Consider the following 18,042-nt stretch of genomic DNA (forward strand, 5'->3'; position numbering starts at 1 on the left):
TGAATTTTCTCATGTAGTCTCCCTCAAACAGATATCATAGTACTTACGATGTATGGATTTTGTCAGGTTTTTCCCCCCTCCCATGAATGGTGTCTGACTTGGTAACTATCAATAAGAAAAAGACCTCACTCTGTGCTCCATTTGCTTTGGACCTGTTGCCCATTGTGTAGTAGCTTTCAAATCTGAGGATTCAATCAGCCCAGACACCTTAGGAGGGTAATAAATTAATCATTGTACTGATTTTAACTCCAGATTGGAATCTCCTGGTTGGCAGAGTCTGTTATCCCCTTCTGCTTTATTGTTACAGTATTTACATTTTCCACAAAGCCTGCAGTCAACTGACATTTGCTCAACTTAGTGGAATTTAACACAAAAGACTGAGGATTTCCAATTCCCCAGACAGACTAACCAGGCTGTACTTTTGAGCAGGCAACAATCTTCAGCCTCCTCATATTAAACCATTTAACAATACGCATCTTTGGGTTGGAGGACTGCCTGTTTTAATATTCTTTATAGTTTTTAGTATGTTCCAATTTTCTGTCATGTGCATATATTACTTTTGAGGGCAGAAAAAAAGTGTCAGTTAAAAAAATAATCCTACACATGTTGGTGCTGGTTCCTGTTTATCTACTTCCCCTTATCTTCTCATACGCTTTTAATCCTTGCCCTGATCTCTAAGACAGGCAATGAATTGTTCCCATGAACCCTTTCTCAGAAAGTGATTTTCTAGTGGAAATTATGGGGCCTTTGGAATCAGATGGTCCAGTGTCTGAATTTCAGCTCAGTATGAATGTGGGCAAGTATCTTACCTCTCTATCTCCTTATCTGTAAATGAAAGTAACACCTCCGTTCTAGATTGTTGTGTAGTTTGGGTCAACAGCTTCACAAACTTTAATTTGTATATGGATCACCTGGGGTGTTTTTAAAACGCAGACTCTGGTTTAGTAGGTCTGGGTTGGGCCCAAGAATCTGCATTTCTTTCTTTTTTTTTTTAATGTTTATTTATTTTTGAGACAGAGAGAGCCAGAGCATGAATGGAGGAGGGGCAGAGGGAGAGGGAGGCACTGAATCCGAAGCAGGCTCCAGGCTCTGAGCTGTCAGCACAGAGCTCAACAAGGGGCTCGAACTCACAGACCATGAGATCGTGACCTGAACTTAACCGACTGAGCCACCCAGGTGCCCCCCAAAGTCTGCACTTCTAAGAATTCCTAGGTGTTGCTGATGCCAGTGATGTATAGACCACACTTTCAATTACAACGGAGGGATTAATGACATAACATTTGAAAAAGCCCAGGCACAAAAGTCCTATGCTTATTCCTCTCTGCTTGAGTGGGCCTGGCTTTTCTAGCTGTTTGGATGGGCCCATCTCAGAAAACTGCTGACTGAGATCCACTCACGTGCAACCCAACCTATTTGCATTTTAGGCTATTCCTATTTTCTCCCCACTTCAGTTATCATTCTTTTTCTTTCTGTTCAAGCACTCCATTCTTCTTTTGTCTAACAAAAATACAGGTGTTTTTTTTCTAACAGCTTTATTGAGGTATAATTGACATACAATAAGTTACATTTAAAATGTACAATTTAATAAATTGTAATATATGTATATATCCATGAAATCATTGTCAAATTCAAAATAAACTCATATCCATCAACCCCAAAGTTTCCTTATGTTCCTGACTCTCCCCTCTCAAACCAACCCCCCCCACCCCAAACCACTCATCTACTTTCTGTTGCATAGATTAGTTTGCCCTTTCTAGAGTTTTATATAAACAGAATTGTACAGTATATACTTTTTCTTGTCTGGCTTCTTTCACTCAGCATAATTATTTCATCTATGTTGTTGTGTGCACCGGTCCTTCATTCCTTGCTTATTGCTGATGGTATTCCACTCTATGGATATATTCCACAATTTGTTTATCCAGTCACCTGTTGACATTCGAATTGCTTTTAGCTTTTGGCTATTACAAATAAAGCTGCTATGAATATTTGTGTACAGGTCTTTGTATAGACAAATGCTTTTGTTTTCTCTTGGGTAGATACTTAGAGTGCCTGGACAGTACATGTTTAACTTTTTTAAAAAATTGTCAAATTGTTTTTCTTTTTTTAAAAAATATTTTAATGTTTATTTATTTTTGAGAGAACAGGACAGAGCACGAATGGGGGAAAGGCAGAGATAGAAGGAGACACAGAATCTGAAGCAGGCTCCAGGCTCTGAGCTGTCAGCACAGAGCCCGATGCAGGGCTTGAACTCACGAACCATGAGATCATGACCCAAGCCGAAGTCTGACTCTAAACTGACTGAGCCCACCCAGGCACCCAAATTGTTTTCCAAAATAATTATATCATTTAACATTCCCACCATGAGGACATTAGAGTTCCAGTTCTTGCACATTCTTGAAAATATTTACTGTTTTGAATTTTTTTTAATGTTGTTTATTTTTGAGAGAAAGTGTGAGTGGGGGAGGGGCAGAGAGAAAGAGAGGGGGTAACAGAGGATCCGAAGCAGGCTGTGTGCTGACAGCATACAGTCTGATGCGAGGCTTGAACTCACAAACCATGAGATCGTGACTTGAACCAAGGTTGGACACTTCATGAAGTGAGCTACCCAGGTGCCCCAAAATATTTACTATTTTGAATTAATATTCATTGTAAAAAAATTTTTAGGAGAATCCTACAGGCAAAAAAAAAAAAAAAAAAAAAAGTACAGCTGCTATACCCACGACTGGGAAATAACACTATTAAATTGCCATGTTTGTGATTTCTACAAGCTTACCCTCCTAGACAAACGGTCTCAATAATACAAACAAACTTTATATCTCATTTTCATTCTCAGTACTCAAAGCATGTCATAAATGGAAATTCAAGGAAAATACAGGAGTTCCCCAAACACAGAAAACTGGAAGATACACTTTTCTGTCTTTACTGCATTTTATTTTTTTTAATTGTTATCTTTTTGTCTTTGCTGCATTTTAAAATTGCTTTTTAAATTGGTTTTCTAAGTGAATACGTCAGAATCTATCTATAATGAATTTTAAGTACAGTATTTCTCTATGATGTAGTAAACAGGGAATTTAGAGGTAAAAAATAGCCATGAGTCTTCCTATACCCTGCACACACACACACACACACACACACACACACACACACACACACGGGAGAAGCAAGAATTGGTTTACTTGTAACTTTATGCATGACAATTATTCTTGTACCACAAGAGAGTTATAGATTGAGCTGGTAGGAAAACTAGGTATGTAACAACAATAATCATAGTACATTTGTTAAACATTATAAAACACTCCGCTAGGAACTGTGTGAGGCTCTCTGTGCATTATCTCATTTCATTAGATCTGTGGAGAGTATTCTTTTTCTAGTTCAGACATGGCTTCCACATTAGGGGTTATTACGAGGTCTAAAAATACATTAAAGAAATCTATAACATAACATATTTGTTGGCTTTTTGGGGAATCACAACCCAACTCCCTTTAACTGAAAACCATGGTGATTTCCAAGATCTCCATCTCTCCCGCCCCCATGGTTGAGAAAAGACTGCTGGACTGAGTTGTCATGTGATGTCAGCATCTTTTTTATGGTATGTCTGGAGTGTAAGTTTTCTTAGTGGGTCTGTCCAACATTGTTAAGCTCTTACAGTCAGTAGGTTTGACTTCCTTGGCTGGACCTATGGCCCATGCAATCCAAATTCTCACTAAAATTTCAGAGCCCTTATTTTCCAAGAGTCTAACGCATGAATGGCAATAGCATCAGGCAAGTTTGAATCCTAGTCTCAGCTTTTGTTATCCCTTATTCATAAAAATTAATGGGGTGATTCCTATTTCCTACTGTTTATTCACATATTTACCGGTTTGTTCATTCATTCATTCATTCATTCATTCATTCATTCATTCATTCATTCATTCCACTTACGGAATACCTGCTATGTATCAGGCGCCATTCCAGTGTGGTAATTCCAAGGGAATGATGTACCTAAAGGGGTCTGTAAACTCTAAAGCTCTAGGTAGTTACTGCTTTGGCAGTGGTTGTTTTTCTCACAAATCAACAAAACTAAGAAAATTACCTAAACAACAGCAGGAAGATACAGGGAAAATTTTCTTGGTACAGGGCTTTACAAAAGCAAACTTTGGCCTGAAGGAATTCAGGAAGCAATATGGTCCTTGTCCATTCTGGACAGTTCTCTGAGCTGTCCTCAGGAGACTGCGAGGCTTGGGGACTGTTTTTCTTACTCAGAGAACCCGTAACCCTACATTATATTTCCGGGGCCATAGTTATTAATCGAAGTTCTTATTCTGCCCCGCACCATTCATTCTTTGTCCACGCTCTTAATCTTTCTGGGCTTCAGTTTTCTTGAATGAAAACCACATGTCCTCAGGTCCTGCTAGGGACATGGTAAGCAAGTCACTCTGAGGCTGGCTGGTTCTCAGAGAGGGGCTGGACCACAGTACTTCCAGCCCGAAGTTCTAGGATAGGAGGCCCTCCGCACAAGCTCTGGCGTGCACCCCAAATAGAAGGGCGCGGGTTTATAGACAGCGAAACTACTCGGCCCAGCCCAAGCCTTTCTAAGCATCAAGGGACTTTATAGGAAAATGAAACTGAAAACGGGGAAGTCCCCCTCTCTAACCTGGCCCGGCACCGCGCGCTAGGAGACAAGTGACGGCCCCTGCAGTAAGCGTTCTGATTGGCTGTGCGCGCGTGGCATATAAGTAGAGGCGCAGGGCGGGCTGGCCAGTCCTACTTCTGGCGCTGCTCTGCTAGCAATGGCGCGTTTTGTGGTCTTGGTCCTGCTCGGACTGCTCTATCTGTCCCACCTGGATGCCGTCCAGCGTGAGTGTCCCCTCTTGTTCTAGCCCTTCCTCTTCTGTACCCCGATCTGTTTAGCTCTCTCAGCTTTAACTCTGTAAGTCACCCACTCCTTCTCCTCCCTGGGGACTAGCCGCGGGCTGGGTCTCCGGGCCGGGTAGCGGTGGGGTGGCCGGGCAGTGGGGAGGGGTGTGAGCCCAGGACACAAGTCTCCTTTTTCTTCTTCGGGAGAGAGGGACGGGGGACGCCTTTGGCGTGCCCGTGCCAGGTGGGTCAGGACAAAGTTTCGGGGTGATGACAGACTTCGGAACGACCGAGGTGGGGGAGGGTTTCTCTTCCGCGTAACCTCTAGCTTCCCGAGCGCAGCTGCCTGGGAGGGCTGGAAGGCGGGTCCTAAGGACGCGGGATCCCAGGCTGTGAATGGGTGGAGACATCCGACTGGGCTTGCGGGAGGCACCGCGCAGGTACTTCGGTTCCCTGCAACTCTACTCCACTCGGATCGCGGATTTTTCCCGCACGCCCGGCGGGTTCACGCGCCCAACAAACAGGGGAGGGATACGCACGTGGCATTTGTAGACTGCTTTGAGGTGTTACAAAGCGCTTTCACATCATTTAATTCACTTGTTGCCATTACATGTCGCTTTTAATAATCATAAGAGCTACTAGTTAATGGTAAGGAGCGTGCCGGGGACCTTTTGTGCTTTATGTCACTTGATTTTGAGATGAGCTTACGAATGTAAATATAATGGTTATCATCAGCATCTCACAGATAAAGGGAGATACCGAGCGTTTAACTTAAACACACAACGTGGGAGAAATGGCAGACAGTCGAGGGGGACTAGAACATTTTTGGGGGGGAAATGGCTCGACTTTGGCTCTACTGCCTGTGGTTTTCCAGTACCTCCTTGTCACCTTCGGGTGTGAGATTCTTGCTAGCAAGCTGGAGAGCATTCGGGCCTTGTTGCCTTTTCTTCACAGAGGGCTTCCTCTTCGGCTCTTTGCCGGGGTCTTTCCAATAAAAACTAAGCCTCTACTTTCTGTTTTGAAAAATCGAAGGTTTACAAGTCAGGGAGATTGTAAAACCAGTGATAAGGATAATCAACCTGGTTGGCCAGGTTGTCTGTCATGGACACTCTAGATCCTGAGCACGGTCTAAATACCTTTCAATATACCAGACCCTCTCACATTTTCCCCTCACAAAAGCCTCTGTGAAGCTGGATCTCTTGATCATGAGATAAAGGTATTTATAATCTGTTTAAAAGTAAAGCACAATTACTATTATTGATATTTGCTGGCAACTATAGAAATCTTAAAAAAAATAAGCTGACATTAAAAGAAAAATCTTACTTTGAAAATTTCTAGGGTAATACATGCCATGAATAGATCACTTCTAGAAGATACATAAGAAATGGGTAATGATGATTGCTGTTGTGGGGGAGGTCTATTTTTTGCTCTGTCCCTGTGTGGGTTTTGTTTCACTGTGCACATAAGTTGATTTTTCAATTAAGCTTCGGAAGAGCTGTCCAAAAGTCACAGAGCCAGTAAGTGGCTGAGCCCAGAAACAAACCAAGGCTTATCTGATACTCATCTTCCTCTCAGAAGAGATTATTGTGATGTTCTTGCAGAACCCTGCCTGGCTCCCTCATAGAGAGAATTCTAGGCCTGATGAACTTGTGCTCTGATTCTTGTGGTATTTATTATGTTCTAATTATTAGAAGCTCCAATATAAAAAGCTTTCTGATTTGTCCTCACTTTAACTTAATGAAAAAAAATCAAAGCTTCATTGGGATCCCCAGTGTAGCTCCTATTGGGGCTGGTGATCTTTCCTTTGATGATGGGGTGTTTGTAGACAGATATATTTGGTCAGAATATCCTGGCACTCCTCCCTATCACATCCTGGACATGGAGGAGTTGCCTTTTAGTGATCTTGTACCCTGCATGTGTGTGTATTTAAAAGTGAATTATACACATGAATTAGTGTCAGTCTGTGTGCTTAGTAGCAGTAATACTTCTCTTCATTGGATGAAAAATATGGAAGTAGAGTTTTTGATAGTTTCTTTCCATATCCCCAGGGTAGATCTAGTTATGCATCTCATTTTGGAAAAACATATTCTATAGCAGCAATGTATTTCCAACATGGCTAGTTGTAGCAATCACTTGAGGGTTCTAATTAAAAATGCAAATCCCACTCTTATACACATTACTCCACTTAGTCAAAACGGAGAATATGTTCTTTCCCTTTTGCCACGGTCTTCACCCTTCCATAATGTTCTTACCGAGCCCATATCACTCATTTATGGTATCTTCTGACTTCTGTAGGCATTTAAGTTTTGTTTGAGGTAATACTAATAACAACATGTGCCACTTACAGAGCAATTGGTATGTGCCAGGCACTATTCTAGACACTTAATACATATTGAGAAGTCAGATGGGTGTGGGTCTAGGCAGGAGCATGAACCCAAAAAGAAAGTAGTAAACATTAAAAAAAAAAAAAAAAAAAAAAGATAGGCTGAAACAAAGTACAGTAACATGAGTTTTTTTTTTTAAATATTTTTTAAAATTTTTTTAACGTTTATTTATTTTTGAGACAGAGAGAGACCGAGCATGAACGGGGGAGGGTCAGAGAGAGAGGGAGACACAGAATCCGAAACAGGCTCCAGGCTCTGAGGGGTCAGCACAGAGCCCGACGTGGGGCTCGAACTCACGGATCGTGAGATCATGACCTGAGCCGAAGTTGGATGCCCAACGACTGAGCCACCCAGGCGCCCCAACATGAGTTTTTTGATGTGGCTATTATGGAGAGTGTATGAAATGAGACATGAAGTTTGAAAAGGAGGGTGGGGCCAAATCCTGAGGACTCTTGAGACATGTGTTGAGGAATTATATGGGTGCTGAGAAGCCATCAAAAGTTCTTGAGAGTCTCCACATAAAGGTCTTAAAGATTTGGCGCAAACTCCAGTGACAGAAGACAATACTACTAGAAATCTGTAGAAAAAAACCAAAAAGCCACGAGTAGAGAAAGTATGTGAAAAAGATACTAAATCATGGTTTATTCCTCAAAATGGGTAGCTTTTTGGAAAAGTAGACAGAGTGGAAATGGAATTGGGAGAAATCAGTGATCAAATTTAAACATTTGTTGCCCAATCTAGCTTTAGACCAAGGTGGCCCCAAGTGAAATACCGTGCAACTTTCATTTGTCTTTCCTTGATGTCCCTCAGATTCTCCAAAGGTTCAGGTTTACTCCCGTCACCCAGCAGAGAATGGAAAGCCAAATTTTCTGAACTGCTACGTTTCGGGGTTCCACCCACCACAAATTGATATCACCTTGATGAAGAATGGAAAGAAGATGGAAGCGGAACAGACAGATCTGTCCTTCAACAGGGACTGGACTTTCTATCTTCTGGTCCACACCGAATTTACTCCCACTGTCGAAGATGAGTATAGCTGCCAGGTGAATCATACTACTCTCAGTGAGCCCAAGGTCGTTATGTGGGGTAAGTTTTTAAGTTCTTTCCTTAGCTACTGACAGTTGTATCTGAGAATAGGCACAGCTTAAAGACGCTTTGATATAAAAAAATCTGCGTACTGCAATTGACAGGGAACATGGTAAAGCTCTGATTAGTGGCACCTTGAGAGACCTCTGCACAGCATGATCCCTAAAACAGTAGTTTCCCTGTAGCAAAAACAGGGAGCAGCAGTAACCAGCAATTGCACAAATGCACACAAACTCCTAATGTTTCTTACCTGCTAGCTTCTTTGGGCTTTCCTGACAGCCTCATGGATATGTAGAACCATCAAAAGTCTCAGGGAGGCACAGGCCTTTGTGAGACCTGCTATCCTAGTTCCTTATCCAGTACTCCCTTGATGGGTTGGGATCTGAACCTAGTAGGCAAGGTTGGGCCCTACTGAGCATTCATGGTTAGGGACAGCAGGCTATTCTAACAGCCTCATTTGTAACAGTTTTAGACATTTGTTAGCATATGGTATTTTAAAAGTAAAACTTACTGTCTTTCTCCATTTTCTTTTTTGTAGAGCGAGATAAGTAACCAGCATCATGGAGGTAGGTGAAAATACTTTCTTGTTTCACTGTCCTGGGGACTAAAGACAACTCTAATAGGATAACCCTCATTATAGGAAATATATTAATCAGGATAGCATTTCAGCAGGCAAGAAATAATCCTACACGGAATACATTTTCTTTTCCTGTGGAGTGGCATGAGAAAGGTACGTAGCCCTAGTCTAATGCTGCCGGCGTCCCTAGCCCTCTGAACAAAGTCAGAGGAGCTGTTGGAGTGGTGTAACAGGATAGGGGCAGCCAGTTTACCTACATTTCCTGCGAAGGTTTGATCTTTCTTCTTCCACTTCGACAGTGTGCATCTATGGGCCTTCAGAAATGAACTGTTCTCTTCCTTTGCATAGCAGTTGCTTTGTTATTCAGCCGGAAGAGAGGAGTGACATGATTCTGCAGACATCCTGTTCCTTCAGTCTCTTGTTCAGCCTTAGTGTGTGGGCACTGTGTTTGCCTTCTAGAGGCTCCAGTCCAATAAAGGAGAGAAATGGAGGGGTGCCTGGGTGGCTCGGTTGGTTAAGTGTCCGACTTTGGCTCAGGTCATGATCTCACGGTTCATGGATTTGAGCCCTGCATCAGGCTCTGTGCTGACAGCTCAGAGGCTGGAGCCTGCTTCAGATTCTGTGTCTCCCTGTCTTTCTCTCTGCCACTCTCTGCTCACTGTCTGTCTCTTGCTCTCTCTCTCTCTCAAAAAAAATTTTTTTAAATACAAGAAATGGAAACATTGTTATGATGCAATGTAAAGATACTATAATATATGTATCTACAGAAACTTCTAGCAGCGTGAGAGAGGGAGGAATTGCACTTCTCTGCATTGTTGGTTGGAATACAGAGGTAGAAAATACAGCTTTTCAGTGAAATTCTACTTCATAGGGTACCATCATAGCGAAAACCTATTCAAATTTCCCATTATGTTCTAGCACAGGGAAATCGATTTGAGAGAGCATCAGAGAGTTTGGGTGACCTGCCCAGAGTCACACAGTTACTAAATGGGAGAGCCAGGACCCTACCTCTAATACCAGCATTCTTTCCTCTAAGGTTATAGGAAAACCAATGGGATAAATTAATGGGATATGCTCTTGGTAATGGGTTTGGATAATTGTCTGCAGCTATTTCTTTTACAAACAGTGACTTACACAGCAGAAGTTAGACAAGTGTGTTGATGTGATCTGTAATCCAAATAAAATAAAATAAATGCATTTGCTAACAAGCCTTTTTTCTTTTTTTTTTCAGGTTTGAAGATGGTGCATTTAAATTGGACTATTCCCAAATCCTGCATTCTTTTTAATGCTGTTAGCCTTTTATGTTCCATTATACAAATCATAAAGTTATATTGATGATAATACAAGTATAATCTACTTGATAATTCTCTAATAGGCACTGTCTGGCATATTTGACCTGTCTGGGCATATAGATGTACGTTTCAGGGCTGGAAGCTTAGAGGTGGGGTGGGGAGGAGAGCATCCTCATGTTCACCATTAGTATCTTTGCCAGATCTGACCTCTCCAGTCTCTTCACACAAAACTCAATAAGAATATAGCTATGCATGTTTAGAATTAACTTCCAATTTGCATACTCTGCTGGGAATTGGGAAATGTTTTGAAAGATAACTGTCAAATTATTGGTAATCTGTTATAGTGCATAAGGCATTTCCTACATAAAATTCCTATTGACTTCTTGCATGTTAGAGCCATTGTTGCATATAATTTGACTTCTGTTGATTTTGTTTTACTAATTAAAACAATGGTAAAAACTTGATGTGTTCAGTTTCTTATATTTTACTCCCTCTGTTACCCCTTTGTTTTAAAACAGGAAAACAGGGGGCGCCTGGGTGGCTCAGTTGGTTGAGTGTCCAACTTCAGCTCAGGTCACGATCTCACAGTTTGTGAGTTTGAGCCCCGCGTTGGGCTCTGTGCTGACAGCTCAGAGCCTGGAGCCTGCTTCTGATTCTGTGTCTCCCTCTCTTTCTCTCTGCCCCCCCACTGCTCATGCTCTGTCTCTTGCTCTCTCTCTCAAAAATAAATAAACATTAAAAAAAATTATAAAACAGGAAAACAGTCTTTAAGAGTCACTCGGAGAAGAGTGTAAACCACTGTTATATAGGGCTTAACTCACAGTGGACAGGGCCTCAGTGATCTGCATTGTACAGATGAGGAATGGGATCCCAGGCAAATTAAATGACTTAGGGTGACACAGTGCTCTGCTGGCATAAAAAACATGCCTCTGTCTTTTAGCCAGTGTTCTGTTCCTTTTTTTTTTTTTATTTTTTTTTTGACATTCATTTTTGAGAGACAGAGACAGAGTGTGAGTGGGGTAGGGGCAGAGAGAGAGGGAGACACAGAATCTGAAGCAGGCTCCAGGCTCTGAGCTGTCCGCACAGGGCCCGACGCAGGGCTCGAACCCACGAACTGTGAGATGAACCCATGAACTGAGCTGAAGTCAGACGCTCAACCGACAACCACCCAGGCTCCCCGCTGCAATCTCTTATGACAGAGATTACTACATTTTGGACCCCACTGGGTTCTTTCAGTGTGTAACCATCACTCTCCAATTCATGTAATGGCTTTTTATTTTTTTATTTTTTTTTTTTTAAATTTTTTTTTTCAACATTTATTTATTTTTGGGGGACAGAGAGAAACAGAGCATGAACGGAGGAGGGGCAGAGAGAGAGGGAGACACAGAATCGGAAACAGGCTCCAGGCTCTGAGCCATCAGCCCAGAGCCCGATGCGGGGCTTGAACTCACGGACCGCGAGATCGTGACCTGGCTGAAGTCGGACGCTTAACCGACTGCGCCACCCAGGCGCCCCTGTAATGGCTTTTTAAAATTTTTAGTTTTTATTAAATAGTTCTCTTGCATTTTCTTTTTTTTTTTTTTTAATTTTTTTTTTTCCAACGTTTATTTATTTTTGGGACAGAGAGAGACAGAGCATGAACGGGGGAGGGGCAGAGAGAGAGGGAGACACAGAATCGGAAACAGGCTCCAGGCTCTGAGCCGTCAGCCCAGAGCCTGACGCGGGGCTCGAACTCACAGACCGCGAGATCGTGACCTGGCTGAAGTCGGACGCTTAACCGACTGCGCCACCCAGGCGCCCCTCTTGCATTTTCTTATAATTCTCCCTTTGAGAAAAATTTAGAAGGGCCCAAGAAACCAGAAAAAGACAGTATATGATATGATGCAGGTTCTAGACCTGCAGGGTCTAGACCTGCAGGCCCAAGAGGATCCCATACCTTAAATGACCAAAGCAAATGACAGTGAGAAAAAGCTCTCAGGTGGGAGCCATGGACTAAGGCAATTCATCAAGGTCATGTAGGGAAAAACATCTGGAAGAGAGAATCCAAAGGAATACAGAAATTTGCATCAGAATTCAGCAATTTTAACCCGGAACTTTTCTGTTGACCCAAAGACCTACAAGGAACATCGAGACAAGGCTGTGACTGTAGCTTAGTGGTTTGTGTGTAATATTCCTTAAGAATGGTGATCAGAGCTTGGCAGCTATGGCAGAAATCCTGCTCACCCCTTGTTCAGAGCATCAGCATTTGCCTATCTCAGGTGTTCCAAGCTGAGCTGGTACTTCTGATCTCTCTCTCTCTCTCTCTCTATATATATATATATATTTTTTAAGTTATTTATTTATGTATTTCTGAGAGAGAGAGCCAGAGAGCAAGCAAGCACACACGTGTGAGGGGGGAAGGGACAGAGAAGGTGGGGAGACAGAGGATCTGAAGCAGGCTCTGTGTGGAAAGTAGAGAGCCCCATGCAGGGCTCGAACTCATGAACCGTGAGATCATGACCTGAGCCAAAGACAGATGCTTATCGGACCCAGGCGCTCCCATTTTATATATTTTTAAATGGCCTTAACATTTTTTTCTCAACCTCTTTAAGCAGATACACCCACAGGAAAAGGTCCAGAAATGTATTCAATAACCTCTTAACAACAGGCAGGGCCTAAAATGGCAGGAGTAAGATAAAAGTAGACTTTTTATTTTTTAAAAATTTTAATTTCAGTGTGGTTAACATACAGTGTTATATTCATTTCAGGTATACAATTTAGAGATTCAACAATTCCATATATTAAGTCAGGGCTCAACAAGATAACTACTTTTATTTATTAAAAAAATTTTTTTTAATGTTTAGTTTTGAGAGACAGAGACAGAGACAGAGACAGAGCACAAGCAGGGAAGAGCAGAGAGAGAGAGAGGGAGACACAGAATCCGAAGCAGGCTCCAGGCTCTGAGCTGACAGCACAGAGCCTGACATGGGGCTCAAACTCACGAACCATGAGATCATGACCTGAGCTGAAGTCAGACACTCAACCAAGAGTCACCCAGGTGCCCTGATAACTGTACTTTTAATAACCTTCACCTATCTCACCCATCCTCTTCTTCCCTCTAGTAACCATCAGTTTGCTGTCTGTAGTTAAGAGTCTGTTTTTGGTTTGTCTCTTTTTTATTTGTTTTGTTTCTAAGTTCAACATATGAGTGAAATCATATGGTATTTGTCTTTGTCTGGTTGGCTTATTTACCTTAGCATTGTACTCTTCTAGAGCCATCCATGTTGTTACAAATGGCAAGATTTTATCCTTTTTTTGGCTGAATAATATTCCATTGTATATGTACATATACCCCTCTTTATCCATTCGTCTATCAATGGACACTTGAACTGTGGGTTTTCCCATTCAGCACTTTAAATATATTATGCCCACTTACTTCTGACCTGCTAAGTTTCTGTTGAATAATCTGCTGATAGACTTCTGGCATTTCCATTGTATGTGTTTTCTTTCCTCTTGCTGCTTTTAAGATTCTTTATTTATCACTGTTTTTTGACATTCCAATTACTATGTGTCTTCTGTGGACCTCCTTGGTTGATTTTGTTGGGAGAGCTCTGTGCCTACTGTATCTACATTTCTGTTTCCTGCCGCAAATTTGCAAAGTTTTTAGCCCTTATTTCTTCAAATAAATTTTCTTCTCCCTTTTCTCTCTCTTATTCTTCTCTGGGATCCCTAATGTGAATGTTATTACAGTTGATGGAGTCACTGAGTTCCCCGAGTCTATTTTAATTTCGCATAATTTTTCTTCTCTCACTTGCTCAGCTTAATTACTTCCCAATACTCTGTCCTCCAGATTGGTGATTCATTCTTCTGCTTCTTCTAACCTGTTATTTATTCCATCTAGTGTATTTAAATTTTTTTTAATGTTTATTTATTTATTTATTTTGAGAGACAGATAGAGAGTTAGTGGGGGAGAGGCAGAGAGAGAGGGAAACAGAATCCCAAGCAGGCTCTGTGATGTCAGCACAGAACTCCATGTGGGGCTCAAACTCACAAACCCTGAGATCATGACCTGAACTGAAATCAAGAGTCAGATACTTAATCGACTGAGCCACTCAAGTGACCCTAGTATATTTTTTATTTCAATTATTGTGTTATTTATCTCTGATTGGTTCTTTTTTATATGTTTGTTAAGGGTCTCATGCTGTCCTCCAGTCTTTTTTCAAGTCTAGTGAGTATCTTTATGATCATTATTTTAAATTCTCTATCAAGCATATTACCTATCTCCATTTCGTTTAGGTCTTTTGCTGTAATTTTGTCCTCTTCTTTCATTTGTGACATATTCATCTGTCTCATTTTGTCTCACTCTCTGTGCCTGTTTCTGTGTGCCCTGCCCACTACTTTCAACAAGGTGATGCCAATCCTTTTCCACAGGGGATAAGCAGCTGCCACAGAGACCAGGGCTGGTTGGGGCTGCTCCACAAAGCACAAGTAGGTGGGGACCACAGTGCCCACAAATTGTTCGCACTCGTCCTTTTCCACAGGAGATGCACAGCTGCTACCAAGACTGGGGCCAGCTGAGGCAAGCAGTTTTAATAAGGTGCGTGCGTCCTCCGTGGGAGGTGACCTGCCACTGTCACTGCCAGGAATAAGGTCCCACAGAGTGCACAGTCTGGATACACAGTGTTGGCAAGGTTTGTACCAGTCTTCCAGGGGAGGGGACCTACAACTCTAAGACTGAGGCAGGCCCAGCTGGAGGGTACAGGGTGTGGCATAAGCAGTTAGGTAGCGAAAACCAACAGCTGTGCTGGTTTCCGCAGGTGGCCCTGTGTTTATGCTGGGGGGTGGGGGAGGGACTTCCTGGAGAAGTCCTTCACCAAACTTAAGAGATTTAGTAAATAATTCTCCCTTGAATATGCCCCAGGAGGTTTTTTGACAGCTGCTTCTATGCCTTATCTCTATGGGCTATTTGTTGTGCTATCTCTTTAAGGACACAGACTCAGTTTCCTATTGCTCTCCTAAGGGCTGCTGATTTTTAAAGTTCTAGGCTTTAAGTCCTGCTGGTTGTAAGAACTCACAAAATTCAGCGCCGCTGTTTTTCAAAGCCAAATGTTATGAGGATTCCTCTTCCTCATGCAGGCTACCCGGTGTGATAGTCTATTTTTCTCCCCTTACACACCCACAACTCTCTCCCTCCAGCAACCAGACATTCGGGGTTTAGCTCCCCAGCTCATCTCTGCCCTTCCTACCCTCTTCATTGTGGCTTCTGTACATTTCGTTGTAGGGTTTGTTTTGCCAGTCTTCAGGTATTTTTCTTGGTTTTACATTGATGTGAGTGTTATCTATAGTTGTGTCCATGGGACAAGGTGAGTTTAGGGTCCTCCTACTTAGCCATCTTTCCCAAAAGTCCAGAACAATTTAAAGTAGACTTTTTAAAAAATATATCATTCTGCATACTGCTGTATGATTCAAATTTTTACAGCTTTTATTATTTGAGCATAGTTCATTGTTTTTAAAAAGTAAGATGTTTATACAGGCAGAAAAGAAAAAAAAATCTTGTTAGTCTCACCACTCAGAGATGATCACTTATGACTGTTCAATGTGGCATGGTTAGCTTTTCAGGAGATTTTTATTAAAAGAAAAAAAGTCATTGTTGAAACTGAAGATGACACAAATAAATAGAAAGATAGTCCATGTTCATGGTGGATTGGGAGAAACAATATTGTTGAAATGTCCATACCATCAAAAGCAATCTACAGATTTACTGTAATTCCTATCAGAATGCCAAAAGCATTTTCCAGAACTAGAACAAATTGTCCTAAAATTTGTATGGAGCAATGAAAGACCCCAAATAGCCAGAGAAATCTTGAGAAAGAAGAACAGAATTGGAGGTATCACAATCCCAGATTTCAAGATATGCTGCAAAGCTGTAGTAATCAAAATTGTATGGTACTGGCACAAAAATAGGCATATATTTCAATGGAACTGAATACAGAACCCAGAAATAAACCCACATTTACACGGTCAATTAATCTATGGCAAGGAAAGCAAGAATATGCACTGGGAAAAAGACAGTGTCTTCAACAAATGGTGTTGGGAAAACCGGACAGCACCATGAAAAGAAAATGACTGGATCATTTTCTTACACCATACACAAAAATAAACTCAAAACAGATTAAGGACCTAAATGTGAAACTATAAAAATCCTAAAAGAGAGCATAAGCAGTAATTTGTCTGACATCAGCCATAACATCTTTCTTCATACGTCTCCTGAGGCAAGAGAAACAAAAACAAAAATAAACTTTTGGGACTACATCAAAACAAAAAGCTTCTGCACAGCAATGGAAACAACCAACAAAACTAAAAGATAGCCTACTGAATGGGAGAAGATATTTGCAAATGACATATCCGATAAAGAGTTAATATCCAAGAATTTATACAACTCATCACACACAAAAAAACAAATAATCCAATTAAAAATGGGCAGGAGACATGAACAAACATTTCTTGAAAGAAGATATACAATGGCCAAAAGACATGAAAAGATGCTCAACATCATTCATCATCAGGGAAATGCAAATCAAAACCACAATGAGATATCACTTCACACCTATCAGAATGGCTAATATCAAAAATGCAAGAACAAACGTTGTTGGCCAGGATGTGGAGAAAAAGGGACATTTGTGTACTGTTGGTGGGAATACAAGCTGGTGCAGCCACTATGGAAAACGGTATGGAAGTTCTTCAAAAAGTTAAAAACAGAATTATTGTATAATCCAGTAATTCCAGTACTGGGTATTTTCCGAAAGAATATAAAAACACTAATTTGGAGGGATACGTGTCCCTATGTTGATTTACAATAGCCAAATTATGGAAGCAGACAACATATTCATAATATGAATGGATAAAGAAGATGTGGTATATATATATAATAGAATATTACTTAGCCATAAAATAGAATGAAATCTTGCCATTTGCAACAACATAGATGGATCTAAAGGGTATAAAGCTAAGTAAAAGAAGTCAGAGAAAGACGAATACCATATGATTTCACTCATATGTAGAATTTAAGAAACAAAACAAATGAACAAAGAAAAATAAGACAAAAAAGACTTAACTAGAGAGAACAAACTGGTGGGCGGGGAGGTGGGTAAAATAGGTGAAGGGAATTAAGACTACATGTATTGTGATGAGCACTGAGTATTGTATAGAATTGTCAAATCACTATACTGTACACTTGAAACTAATATAACGTGTGTTAATTACACTGGAATTTAAAAACAAACAGACAAAGAGAAGCAGCATTGCACTGGGTGTACATCTTCCCAAGAACATCGCTCTGGAAAAATATTATTTAATTTAATGTCCAGGTTTTTCAAATTATATTTTGACAACGTTAAAAGAAATAAAACATTAGGAAATGGTCATTGTTATTATTATGATGTTTATTTTAAGAAATTTATATGTTATATCTCATTTTTATTTATATGTTATATCTCATTTTTTTCCCATTATCCCTAATGAAAACATGGCATAAATGGAAACAATATAGGAACTGGTAAATGTTGTCTTTGCTAGTTTTTGTCTTCTGTCACTCTCCCAATATCTTTGGGCTGTTGCTTTTTACTTTATTTCTTATACCCTAAGCTCTTGAGGAAAAATTCAAGGTCTTTCCTTAATATAATAAATATTTTGTCTGTGATATAGCCATTAAGGTTTTAGGGGCAAAAATTTGCGTTATCTCTCCTTGGACTCTTGGCTTCTAGGTTTTTTGTTTTTTGTTTTTGTTTTTTAATTTTCATTTTCTAATTCATTGAAGTTTAGTTTCCAACTTCATAATTTTGGTTTCTAGCATTATCCACTTTCAATTCATTACCTTTTTTCTAATTTT

At 40.8% G+C, this 18,042-nt stretch overlaps 1 protein-coding gene across 1 annotated transcript; it reads left to right on the plus strand.

The window, feature by feature from the left end:
• The first annotated feature begins 4,689 nt into the window (after window positions 1–4,689).
• B2M (beta-2-microglobulin) lies at window positions 4,690–10,637 on the plus strand. The gene is made up of 4 exons (XM_025918950.2): window positions 4,690–4,836; window positions 8,031–8,306; window positions 8,845–8,872; window positions 10,115–10,637. Exons 1-3 carry the CDS (start codon window positions 4,770–4,772, stop codon window positions 8,856–8,858), a joined length of 357 nt encoding a protein of 118 aa, XP_025774735.1. The 5' UTR covers window positions 4,690–4,769; the 3' UTR covers window positions 8,859–8,872; window positions 10,115–10,637.
• The last annotated feature ends 7,405 nt before the right edge of the window (window positions 10,638–18,042 follow it).

Source organism: Puma concolor, chromosome B3 (genome assembly GCF_028749965.1).
Source record: "Puma concolor isolate L17-30 chromosome B3, mPumCon1.1.hap2, whole genome shotgun sequence".
Lineage (NCBI taxonomy): Eukaryota > Metazoa > Chordata > Mammalia > Carnivora > Felidae > Puma > Puma concolor.

Coding starts and splice junctions, on each gene's coding strand:
- B2M (XM_025918950.2), top strand. CDS start 4,770: ATGGCGCGTTTTGTGGTCTTGGTCCTGCTCGGACTGCTCTATCTGTCC. Junction 4,837..8,030: donor CCACCTGGATGCCGTCCAGC/GTGAGTGTCCCC, acceptor GATGTCCCTCAG/ATTCTCCAAAGGTTCAGGTT.